This window comes from Lactuca virosa, chromosome 9 (genome assembly GCF_052849685.1).
Source record: "Lactuca virosa cultivar CGN04683 chromosome 9, Lactuca_virosa_CGN04683_v6, whole genome shotgun sequence".
Lineage (NCBI taxonomy): Eukaryota > Viridiplantae > Streptophyta > Magnoliopsida > Asterales > Asteraceae > Lactuca > Lactuca virosa.
This window is the reverse complement of record NC_136434.1, coordinates 13,924,876-13,937,652: the sequence shown is the minus strand read 5'-3', so window position 1 is coordinate 13,937,652 and position 12,777 is coordinate 13,924,876. Positions and strand designations below refer to the sequence as shown.

General features: G+C 33.0%; 1 protein-coding gene and 1 long non-coding RNA gene across 3 annotated transcripts; both read left to right on the top strand.

Moving 5' to 3' along the window:
* Positions 1-770: 770 nt before the first annotated feature.
* LOC145138469 (histone deacetylase HDT1-like) lies at positions 771-2,433 on the top strand. 2 transcript variants are annotated; one of them, XM_079072552.1, is made up of 6 exons: positions 771-902; positions 1,358-1,428; positions 1,504-1,721; positions 1,855-1,909; positions 2,046-2,116; positions 2,183-2,433. In XM_079072552.1, the coding sequence occupies exons 1-6, from the start codon at positions 890-892 to the stop codon at positions 2,241-2,243; spliced, it is 489 nt and encodes a 162-aa protein (XP_078928678.1). In that variant the 5' UTR covers positions 771-889; the 3' UTR covers positions 2,244-2,433. The 2 variants fall into 2 exon arrangements, with proteins under 2 accessions (XP_078928678.1, XP_078928679.1); XM_079072553.1 differs by having other exon boundaries at positions 2,036-2,116.
* Positions 2,434-2,754: 321 nt separating this feature from the next.
* On the top strand, positions 2,755-3,355 carry LOC145138470 (uncharacterized). The gene is made up of 2 exons (XR_013721542.1): positions 2,755-2,888; positions 3,112-3,355. It is a non-coding gene; the product is annotated as an uncharacterized LOC145138470 (long non-coding RNA).
* The last annotated feature ends 9,422 nt before the right edge of the window (positions 3,356-12,777 follow it).

Here is a 12,777-nt window from a genome sequence, read left to right as displayed (position 1 = left end):
ATTTTAAAAAATTAATTAATAATAACTACAAGTATAAATAACATTAAACTATATATTATATTTTAATTTATTTATGAGTAACCCGCGGGTAGAGGTCATTCAAAAGATTGAGATTATGCAGTTTTAATAGGTGTATATATTATCATATAATTCAAAATAGAGTAAATTACATGAATGGTCCCTATGGTTTAGAGTAATTTACATGTTTGGTCCCTGACTTATTTTTTTTAACTCGGAAGGTCCCTACTATTTGTTACGCACTTGGTCACTGTCTTACCTTAAAAGACTATTTTTCCCTTGATTTTCGAATTTATTTAAATAAACACACCCTCAGCCCACCCATTCACCTTACCTTACATACCCCACAATTTTTCCCTATTTAAATAATAGTCTTTTTAGGTAAGACGGAGACCAAACGCGTAACAAAAACAAACATGTAACAAAAACAAATAGTAGAGAAAGCGCGTAACAAAAATAAATAATAGGGACCTTCTGAGTTAAAAAAATAAGTTAGGGACCAAGCGCGCAAATCACCCAAACCATAGGCACCATTCGTGTAATTTACTCTTTAAAATAATCAATATATTATATCTCCTTATATACGAATTATTATATCAAATTTAACAATAATGTTATATTTAAAAAAAAAAAAATGTAAAGATTTTAGTTATACAAATGATTCTGCGCAAGGCGGGCATTCGCCTAATTCCTTTATAATCGTGTCAAATTTTGGGCTAAATATTTGAAAGCCTTTCAGGCCCAAGCCTAGTCGGCTTTCAAGTTTCTTTTGAGACGATGATATATTGATGCCCTAACGTTTTCTCTGTGCTCATACACACTTCTCTCCGCCTCTCCCTTTCTATCAGAACCTCTCTCTCCATCTGCAAAAATGCCGTTTTGGGGTAACGTATCTATACGCTCTGTTTCTGTCATCCCTTTTCATTTAGTCTTTTTTTCTTTTTTTTTTTCTATGAAAATCCGGACCTTCTTTTGGCTTTGATAACGCAATTTTTTACTTTTATTTACCTTGATGATATTCATCGTTTTCTTTTGTTCCCGTCTGTGGTTTTGTCACATACCTGTTTTCTCTTTATGTTTTCATGTGGATATTGGATGCGTAGTTTATATGTTATTTTCAGTTTTATTATCTGTGATGGTATATTGTCGTGCAAATTGACTGAAATGCAGTTTTATATAGACTGTGTTTTATAATATGTACTGTTGTTTAAGGGTTACATATATGAACACCTCACTATCTTTTTCCTAAAAATATTACGTGAAAACTGAACAGTGGTTTGTTGTACTTTTTTCTAAGCTGTATAGTTTTTTTTGTCAAATTCATATTGTTTTGATTTAGGTGTTGAGATTAAAAGTGGTCAATCAGTTAATGTAAGGGTTCGTAGAGGCGATAATTTGCGTATTTATAAGGTATAACTTTTGGGACAGTGGATATGCTTATTTCGTTGCGTTAACAGTATGCTAAGTAAAATTCTTTGTACTCAGGTTCATCTTGGAGAAACTAAGAAGGAAATAGATGAGTTTGTCTATTTGCACATCACTGTTGATGGCAAAAAGCTTTTAGTAGGAACCCTTCACCCCAAGAGGCTGCCACAACAAGAATTAATGTTGGTGTTTGACAGACACATTCAGATCTCTCATACCTGGGAAAATGGCAGCGTTTACTTCTCTGGGCTCCAACAATTTATTTCTCTTGGTTATAGGTATCCTTTTCTTAACCGTACTGCTTTACTAACTTAGAGTCTCTAAATTTATACGGTTTAATTATTATTGATGTTTGGTGTTGCTGACCCCTTAACCAAGTTTACATGTGTTCTTGATCACTTATTCTAAAAGTGATGCAGATTCTTCAGATTCTGATGATGACGAAGAGGAAGAGACAACAAATCAGGTTAGTTTTGACATTTTTAATTGGGATAGAATTATATCTTGATTTTTGTGTGTTTAGATATTTTTGTTTTACTTGGTTTATATTTTTATATTTTAAAACAACTTTATATGATTATATAATGTGAAGTTATTGACAGGAAGAAGGAAACCATGTGGCAGAAACAAGTTCTGCTGTTGAATGTGCACATTTTTGCACGTTCTGCCACAGGTATTGTTTTGTTTTGTGTTCATAATGTATGCGTTTAGGGTTCTAATATATTTGGGGTGTTTGCAGGACGTTTAAGAGAGAGGATGTTCACATAGGCACGCTACGCAAGCACAAAAGTAAATGTTGAGGGTGCTGTGTTGAAGTGTGATTATGGTGGTGTCTAATATCATGGTGTTTAGTAGGTTTGTTAGTATGACTAAGACATATCATATCCTTTCTTTATTTATGTCTTGAAGATTGATGGAGCAGTTATGGTCCTGCTTTATCTACCCATCCATAAATTTTTAGATTTCTTTATGGTATTTTTGTTTCAGTTATCTATTTTCCTTGTAATTTGTTGTGTTGTGTGTTAAGTTTTAGAGGGTGTTTGGATAAATTAGCTTATAGTTTATTAGCTTATAGCGGTGAGAGAAAGCAGCCTTAGTTTTAAAAAGCGCCGCTTCAGACCGCTTAAAGCGCTAAGCACTCTGGTGAAAAAGTAAAAACACTTTTGTATTAGTCATGTGCTTAGCTTCCTAAAATCGCCGCTTAATCGAGCAACTAATTAGATAAAGCGGTGCTTAGGCACACTTTAGGGATAATGGGCTTATTTTATTAGATGGGCCAAGTTTAGTCTATTTTTATTTAGATACATAGGTCGTAGGGCTTGTTAAAATGAGAATCAATACGTCGCACAACAAAGACAACATCAGTAGCGGGATTTCTTCTCCATTTTCATCTTCATCCTCCTCTGAACACAATAGTTGGAATCATTAATCAAGATCAAAACAAGGTACAACTTCTTAAATCTTTTATGTTTTACCATGTCTTCTTCACCAATTTTATAGCTTTTGATGATCTCCTATTCTACTCTACTTCTTCTGTAATCGGTTAATAATGGTAGATGTTTTACACTTAATCAGTTAATCATGTTACATGTTTTACACTTAATCTGCAGTTGTGTACAGTGCCTCCTGATTTCTTGATTGATTATGTAATGCCATTGACTTGTGTAGGTGGAAGAAGATATCGGAAGTGATGGTGGAGGAGATAGATGTTGTCCAAGATGGAGATGATTATTTTGCTAATTCTTAGTTTTTACGGTTAATGATTAGGAATTTAGTATTTAAGAAGATACTTCTGCCTTTTTTTTTTCACCATGCCTGATGCCCACTTTTGAAATTGATGCCTTATGCAATATGCTTTATAGGGTTTTTTTTAAGTATTTATAAGTTAATATATAATTTCGATATTTTTCAATTTGTTTAATAGCATGTGCTTCTGTGCTCTAAGCGTGCTTTTGGGTTAGCGCTTTTGCTCCCAAAGCCTAAAGCGCTTTCGGGCGTTTTACGCTATTTAAAACCAAGAAAGCTGCTTTCGAAAAAGTGTTTGGATTAGAAATAAGCAATAAGCTATAAGCAAGGGAGATGTTTTTTAAAATTAGCTTATTTAGCTTATTCTCAGCACAATAAGCTGATTTTTATTGTTTCCTATCCAAAAACTTAAATTTAGCTTATAGCTGTAGGGACAATAACCTATAAGCTTTTTTTTTTCCCTATCCAAACTCCCTTTTACTTAGAACTATTGCTCATATAGATTTACTAGTGCCTGCATATGAAATTATTTATGGTTTTAGGTTTTAAGCATTTGTCTGTTTCGGTTTTAGTTATTTTATTTAGGATTTCAATTCTCGTATTTGTAGTGGTGTTTTTACAACGAAATTTGTTTTTTAATTTTAGTTTCACTTATTTTGTTTTTATTAAATGAAAGGAAAAAGTGTACACAAGGTTTTCAATCATAATTCTACGGAGATGTGTTAACTGTGAGTATTGTATGTATTTTCCTTTTTAATGGTACCGAAAGCTCTAAAAGCTCGTGTATGTTCTTTGGAGTTGACGTGAACAAAAAGTCAGGTGTGAATATCTTGACTTCTGATAAGTGCTCTTGCATTCCATAGCTAACAGTCATCAAGTCCACAACTAATCGTAAGCACAATACAAATATAAATAGATCACAATACTTGCTATTTAGTGATTACAATAATGTTTTATTTCAAGAAATCATAAACCTTCAAAAATAACGTCATTAAATCTTTGGTTGACTAATAATTAAACGAAAATAATGTGTTTTTTAAACTTAAATATACATATATAAATCGCTCACAATACTTGCTATTTAGGGATTACAATAATGTTTTATTTCAAGAAATCAGAAACCTTCACAATTAATGTCATTAAAAATAAAATTGCAAAAATGGTCTTTGTTGTTTTTTATTTGACGCGGCTAAGGCTAAGGTCTGAACTTTTAAAAAGTTACAGTTTTGGTCATTTTCAACAAATTTTGTTGTGGTTTTGATATCTATTAATTTAATTTAACATTGTTAATTTTTTTAAAATGACAATATTATCTTTATGGACCATAGGCTCCAATGACAATTTTTGTATCTTTTGTTAGAGTTTATTAATTTATTATATATTAATAAGAGAAAATTGCAAATTTAGCCAAATACATTAATTACTTTGTAAAAAATAGTAAAAAAAAACTAAAATTGTAAATTTAGCCACTAAAATCACAAATGAAAAAGTGCATATGCGATTTTGTCCTTCCCATCTGCGAAAGTACAAGTGCCTATGTGCTTTAGGCACTTGTACGTTCGCAGATGAAAAAGTCCATTTGCGATTTGGTGATGTTCATCTGCGATTTCGTTGTCAAGCACTATAAAAACGTTTTTTTCCTACATTTCTCTCTCTCTCTCTCTCTCTCTCTCTCTCTCTCTCTGTGGGTGTGTGTGATTTCCTTAGAGCTATCATGGACGATTTCTTCAACAATCCTGAAAATATGGTAAGATCTTAACTCATTTTGTGTTTTAATCAACATTTATCAAGTGTAGGTTTTGTTTATTTATAATTTTTCTATTAGTTTTTGGAAAACAAAAACCAAACTATATTGTGTGTTATTGGGTAATTGTATCGTATTTGATAGATAGAGTAGTATTTATTAGTAGCCTTGAAGTTTTGATGCTATTTGGTTAGTGGTTGTATGAATGTACAAATATATAATGCGCAAAGTGTGCATTGAGTTGTTGTACATATGGTAATTTTTTGTTAATAAGTTTAGTGAAATGAGTTTTTTAATAAGATAATGCTTATTATTGATTGATGTGGTATTACATTTGCATATTTTCTCTTCAATTTTTTTTTTTGCATATTTTTAGTCTATATGCAGTTTAGTTTTTTAAATTAGTGTTTATTTACTTGTCGTTACTATAAAAAATAGCTACAATATGGTTATATATTTTTAGTCTACATGTTGGTTTACGCATTGTTATGGTTGTAATTTGAATGTTGATTTATTTATTCCATTTAATATCCCGAATTTTTAAAGAAAATAGTTGTAATTTGAATGTTGGTTTATTTATTTCATTTAATATACTGATATTTTTAAAGAAAATAGTTGGTTACAATATTGTTATATATTTTTAGAGTACATGTTGGTTTACATATTGTTAATATATTGTTTTTCAATATGATTATAGAAATTTAAATGTTAAAGCTGTTGCCAACCTAAAAGGATCGGGATGCAACATTTGGGAAATATTGGAGGTGTTGCATGGTGCACGACGCGCAAGTTTTAGACAGACTGTATTTGGTTACTTGTTAGACGTTCCTCATTTACAAGGGGATGGATTGATTTTCCATAAAACGTTTCTTCATCAGCTACGGCCGGACGCTATAGTATCCCCAGATGACATAAAACGATTATATTTTATATTGGGGGATACGAAAATGGTTTATGGCCCGGAGAAATTTTGTTAGATAACCGGGTTTAATTTTGGTGTGTATCCAAAAATGATTGGGAAAAAAGTCTAAAAAAAAATGTTAGTAGTCAAAAAAGATGTTTATTACGGGAACGTCTATTTCCGAACCATACAAATAGTTCGGTGAAAATCTGCGACTTGAATTTTTTTATTTTAAATCATCATTTCTTAGAAGTTACGGACAATGATGCAGTTAGAGTGTGTCTTATATACGTTTTGTGTGAAGGATTTTTGGGAAAGAAATAAATGACCGGGTGCCGCAAGACCTTTTTTTTGGCCGAGAATTTGGATGTGTGGAACAAGTATTTTTTGTCTAGTTTGAAAGTTTCATATTATTAATGTTAATGTATATTATAATTAATTTTTATTTTTTGACAGTTTTGCTTGGGGTAGCTATCTGTGTGAGTTTACCTATGATGGCCTTGAGGATATGTGGAACAAGATAAATATATATTTTTCACTGTCAGAGCGTCGCCAAACTTTTAAATACTCCGTTTATGGATTTACGGCGCCATTTAGGGTATACAAATTTATTATTATTTGTAAAATGTTATTGCTATGTTAGTTATTTTAATTTTTATTACTATAATTGTGAAATTGTAGATATAGCTATATAAGATGCTTCCAGCTTCGTGCTGGTGGATTTGCATTACAAAAAATAGAGACACGTCTAGGATCAAACGATGGAGTGGTACCAAAAAATTGAAATGGGTTGATGTGAACAAATTTTTTTGACATGACAGAGGGTTTTTAAATATTATTTTAATTTTAAAAAATTCATGATTGCACTTTTATTTGCATTTTTAATATGTTTAATTGTTTTAGGAGGGACGACGACCAAGACATAACATGTCATTGAGTGATATTGATATGGTGTCTTCTTATTATATGTCATGTCAAGAGTATTTATATGGTGAACGGAATTCAGTTCCATCCCCAGTACGGGGCCATTTTAGGAGACAAAACGAATCTTCGTCTAGTATGTTTTTTAGTGGTCGCTCTCACGGTAGAGGTGGACATAGTGGGAAACCAAGCTTAGAGGAGGTGTTGAAAAGGCTACATGCACTCGAGCAACATGTGTTTATGAACCAAGAACCTACTAAGGTGTTTGTAGAAGAAGTGGATAATGAAAGCATATGGAACATCACTTTTGAGGAACCTGCGTAATTCCATACAAAATTTGGTGAAAAGGTTAGTGACACCTTACATTTATGATATAATATGCTAACAAGTTTGTAAATTTTTGTTAATATTTTATAGCTGAAAATGTAGGTTTTAGATGATGAGGCGATGAATAAAAATAATGCCAATGAAAATGTTTTTGATGATATTGAAGACGAGAAGGTTATTATATATATTACAAATTTGATTTTAATTGTTAAACATTAAGGCGCATTTCGTTAATATTTATAATGTTTTTATGTAGGAGTTGGACGAGAGGATACACACAACGGGGCGGAGTACGAATCAATTCGATGATGATGTATTTGCTTTTGAAGATAATGAACCTGTTCTGATAATGAACCTGAACAGGTTGCTATACTTACATTTTTTTTATTGTTTGTTAATAGATTCATACATTTTTTATTAATGATTATATCTTATTAATTTGGGTGTTAGAGGAAGATGTAATAATTACAGGGACCGTAAATCATTTTGATGATCATGTTTTTGATGGCAACAAAGTTACACCCGATAGACCTAGGCTTCGAAATCCATCAAAGTATATTTGTACTCCTTACACCGAGGTCTTTATTGAATTTAAAAGCTTATATCCTTATTTTAAGTTTTTATGTGAATTATTCGAAACATAATGATTTAAATTGTTTTAATATTGTTTTAGTTGCACATGACACCAAAGGAAAAGCCAAGACCAAAGAAGAAGGTTGATGCCAAATCAACAACCCCCATCCCTCCTCTAACATTCACTGTTGCTCATGACTTCTCGGTTTTGCGCATGCAACCTTATGTAGCAGGCGGTGAGGTTGTTTTACAAAATTATTTCTTTTATTGCATATAACGTGGAGCACCGTTTGTACAATTTGGTATTAGATAGAGATTTTTGGAGTGCGTTGTTTGGGCATACACATAATGGATGATTGGATGAAGCGGTAACTATCTTTTCTTTTATTATTGTAATTTTTTTTATTGATCAATTAATAACAAAAGTATCATAACGTTCGCAACATGTGACGATTGGGATTAGACTGTTGATGGAGAGACGATCTGATAGTGATCGGTATACAATAATGCCTCCTAATTTTTTTGCTTGCCATGTTCTTGAGGATGGTTTCGATTGGAGGGGGTTTATTTCTGGTATTTCTATATACCTCAACTTCATGGTTCCTTGGTGGAATGTGGATACGGTAAACTGCTATTTATTTTTTGAAATTAATTTTATTATTGTCGTTTTGTTTTTGTATCGTGTTATGTAAACATAATTATTATTTTAAACTTTGTATAGGTCCTAATGTCGATTCATTCATTTCCCAATCACTGGTTATTTGGGGAACTACGATTGGAGTCAATGTAAATCTATCTATATGACAGTCTCGGTAGTGGTACTTACAAAAAATTCTAGTCTGATGGAACCCTTAGCAAATTTGCGGCTCGGGTGGCAGATCATTTAGACAAGATAAACTATTGGGCACAGAGGAACACCCCAATGATTCCATTGGATATGAAATTCATTTTGGAAACAAATGTTCCCCAACAAAGTGGTGATTTGGGAGATTGCAGGGTTTTCGTTTGTATGTTTATGGAACAATTAGTTTCAGGCCAACCAATACGTGAACTTGTTGACCAAAAAATTGCAGCTTTAGAGTTTCGTCAAAGGATGGCAAAAATTTATTGGGGATCGTGTGTTGGTCCTATGTAGTTGGATTATATATATATATATATATATATATATATATATATATATATATATATATATAATTGAATGTTGGATTTGATTATCTAGCGTTAAATAATAATTACTTCATGCGTAATGTAGTAATAACTTCAATAGTTAAAACATAACAACGAATCCAACATTTTTTAAACGTTACAACGTCAAAACTTTAAATATAACAACAAATACACGATCATACTGACGTTACAACTTCAAAGTTATCAAAAAATTAAAAAGCTTACAACTTGTAAACAATATTGCCAAAAACAACACCCAACTACAAACCAATACTATCTTCAACTTCTTATTTTCTGATTGAAAGTGTTTGTTAGACTTAGCTACCTTAGCTATTACCATAGAATATTGGTCATTCTCTTCATCAACCCAACTGATAAACCCGAATTTTGGTCCCTGTAAATTTAAAGATTGACAAGAAGAATAGTTGTCATATAAATATGAGGGCGTAAATATCAAGGAACTAAAGATCATGATACCATATATGGGCAAGCGTAAAATAATCTTCCTGGTGTTTTTGTTGTACCCGATATCCTAATGATACGTTCACCTCCGCAATTGCAGTATGCCATTCGCCTGATTTATTTGATCAAATATGACTTACTTCATAGATAATTTTCATGGAGTTAGTATACCCATTTATACATGACTTCTTATTACAGACAAGTACACTGCATTGTCTTGTCAATCAGTAAAGTTTGACTATGAAATCAACTGGTTTGACTATGAATTCAAAAAGTTGAACTATGAACTACAGACAAGTACAATGTGTTGTCTTGTCGATCAGTGAAGTTTGACTATGAAATCAACTGGTTTGACTATGAATTCAAAACGTTGAACTATGAACTGCAGACAAGTACAATGTGTTGTCTTGTCGATTAGTGAAGTTTGACTATGAAATCATCTGGTTTGACTATGAATCATTCAAGTTGAACTATGAAGTGCAGACAACACCAACTTGTGTATAATTTTAATTGGATTCGTGTGATGATTGTAACCACTTTCATTGCTTGTGAAAATGAGTACTTACACCGAAAGAAGCTTTTGTCACCTACCAATATTCTTGCATAATCTTCAAAGAACAAATCGTAATACCTTCACAGCCATCAAGAAAACAGATACCAACCGCTTTTAGTTTTGTTTGTGGCTTTAGGTTGCGTGATATAACATCTTTACTTTATTGAGTTAATTAATACTTCTAGGTAATGTACCTCGTTTAGATTTTGCTTGTCACTAATATAAGTATGTTTTTTTATGCAGATCCATACCTTCCTGAGGTGCATGATACCGTTAATATATGTGGGTTATTTACCCCTACTTGGATACTATCTGACAACAATGTACTTTGCGGTGACTTTGGATGGAAACCATGAACCCCTACTCTTAGTAGTTTATTTTGGGAACCTTAGAGTGTGAGGAATCTTGGGTATGGCTCATGATGAAGTTAAAAGAATGTTTAGGTGACGATATACAGGTTGGTTTCATAAGCAACCTAAGTGATAAAATTGACTTTGTTGTTGAGAGAGTATACCCAAATTCGTATCATGGGTATTGTCTTAAAGATATAACTCGAAAATCGGACATAATGATACAGAAGTCGAAACGTTGTTTGGAAGTCATGTAATGCATATAGTGTTCATGATTTTTACTTGTGTTTGGAAAGGTTGCAAAGTGCATGTAGGAATCCACCTTTCTGCACCTTGCTTAGGAGTCCAATTTTCTGGCTTGACAATATAGCAATTTCAAAATGAACACGAGCATTTTTCCCGAAAGTACGTTACAATGTTAAATCGATTGATATCCCTGAAATGGTGAAAAATATATCCACCTACACGCATGAGTTTCCAATAACAACGATAATTGAGTTAATCAATAAGTCGATACAATCAACGTATGATGAACGAGATGAAGTTGCAGGTAACTTTATACTTATAGTTTGTTTTTTATTGTGTTATTATTTATAAATTAAAAAATATTGTAGGGAGGATTTCTGTTCGGGTGACCCCTTATGTTGAGAATAAGGTTCAAAAGCGTGTGAACAAGTCTTATAATTGGGTGGCAAGATGTATGTATGGGGATACATTTGAAGTCGATGACAATTTCGACACCAGGAAAGTACAAATTGAACGTAGGGTATATAGTTGTGGGAAATGATAAAAAAGTGGTATACCATGTGGGCACGCTATAGCATCTCTAATAACTCGTACGTCTGAAGCCATTCATGAAATGGTTGATGATAAGTTGACTGCTGCCGTGTATCGAGCTGCATTCGGATTTGAGATGGTGAATTCTATACCATCACATGTGCACTGGGAAATACCAAATGAAAGGGTGGTCCTGTTACCTCCCAGATAGAAGTAGTTATTCATGTACCCCGTTTGCATTTTATGTCCTATTATGTAGTAGTTGTTCATGTACGCCGTTGCATTTTATGTCCTATTATGTAGTAGGTATGGGTTAATGTTTTAATGAAATGACTATGGATGTGTTTTCTTAATTCATGTTTAATCGTCATTAAGGAAACAACATACATTAAAGGAGTCACAAAACACACATACAAAAACAAACAACGTAACTAACGAAAACAAACAACGTAACTAGCATGCATATTAAAAGTGAGGGACATTCTTTAAAAGATTCCATGCCTCCCCGTGCGTAAACTACCTACCATCAAATTCGAAACGGTATAGTTCCATAGCCACCTGTATGAGAATGTCTTCATCCATATTTGCATGTTCATTATTGAGCTCGTTGTAAATACGTTGAAAGTACTTGACCATTTTTTTCAAATCCATAAACTTCGCTTTGACATATCTTCTTCTTCGATATTGAGTACGCCCCATTTGATGGTGAAACAAATGACAGACACGAGACCAAAATGATCCAGCGCGAACTTCTGGTGGGCCTGGTGGAAAATCCTCCTCTACAGTTACGATCCAAGCTTGAACCAAAGCGACCTCCTCTTCGTTGCTCCATCTAAGTGGTACAGTTGAGTCCATAGTTGCAAGGTAAAATTGTAATGTGTAACGACCCAAAAATCAAGGGTAAAAATTTCATTTTTAAATGTAGCTAAAGCATTGATACCATTTATTTCAAACATTTCAAATCATCATTAAGTAAAATATTTATCAGAGTTTATCCAAAAATCATTCATTGCGGAAATCATAGTATGTGCACTGCGATCAATCCGAGCCCTTCTTTTCCAAATCGATGATACCTGAAACCATAAACAAAACTATAAGCACAAAGCTTAGTGAGTTCCCCAGAGCATACCCCACACAATCCACATAACCACATAATCCATATCAGTTATAACAGCTACATAAACCGTAACAATCGCATAAGTATGCATATACACATATAGAGTGTTAGAACTAAGTTCAATTAGGATCGTTAGATTCTATGCAAGCAAACAATTATGAACGTAAATATGAACACGAGTATGGCTTTGAATATGTCGTATGATTAATACTTCAACACCTCAGAAGAGCTAGATTAAGAACTTCGACTGTAGATGTGTTTAGGGTTACAAAACAATAAACGTAATAATCGACAGCGTATAATGCATACATGCATGCATACTTATAGTATAACCCTACTAGATAAACATGGATGGATAGGCCCAATCCGGATACAAAATATAAAGCCCATGACGCAACACAATTAAACTCAAAAATCTCCCCCTTTGCGTCAATGGAACCGAAAGCTCACTTCGGTTGAGCTGCAGAAGACTTCTTTATTGTTTTGAACACCTTCGGAATGATAGCCAAAAGATGATGACGGAACGTTATGTACCACCGAAGCATGTCCGTAAAGTTCTTTTTGTCTGCTTCTGAGTTCTGCTTGCACCGATGAATAATGTTGATGATGTGTTCCAAGCAGTCGGTTGAAAATAAATGTTTATCAACAAGATCAAATAAGAATCTGTGAGCTTCGCCTTTGGTAAACATCACAGTG

Bases quoted from the DNA above. Each gene is read 5' to 3' on its own strand.
- LOC145138469 (XM_079072552.1), top strand. The intron at 1,429-1,503 runs GTATAACTTTTG...CTTTGTACTCAG, and splicing joins ATAATTTGCGTATTTATAAG to GTTCATCTTGGAGAAACTAA. The intron at 1,722-1,854 runs GTATCCTTTTCT...TTATTCTAAAAG, and splicing joins TTTATTTCTCTTGGTTATAG to TGATGCAGATTCTTCAGATT.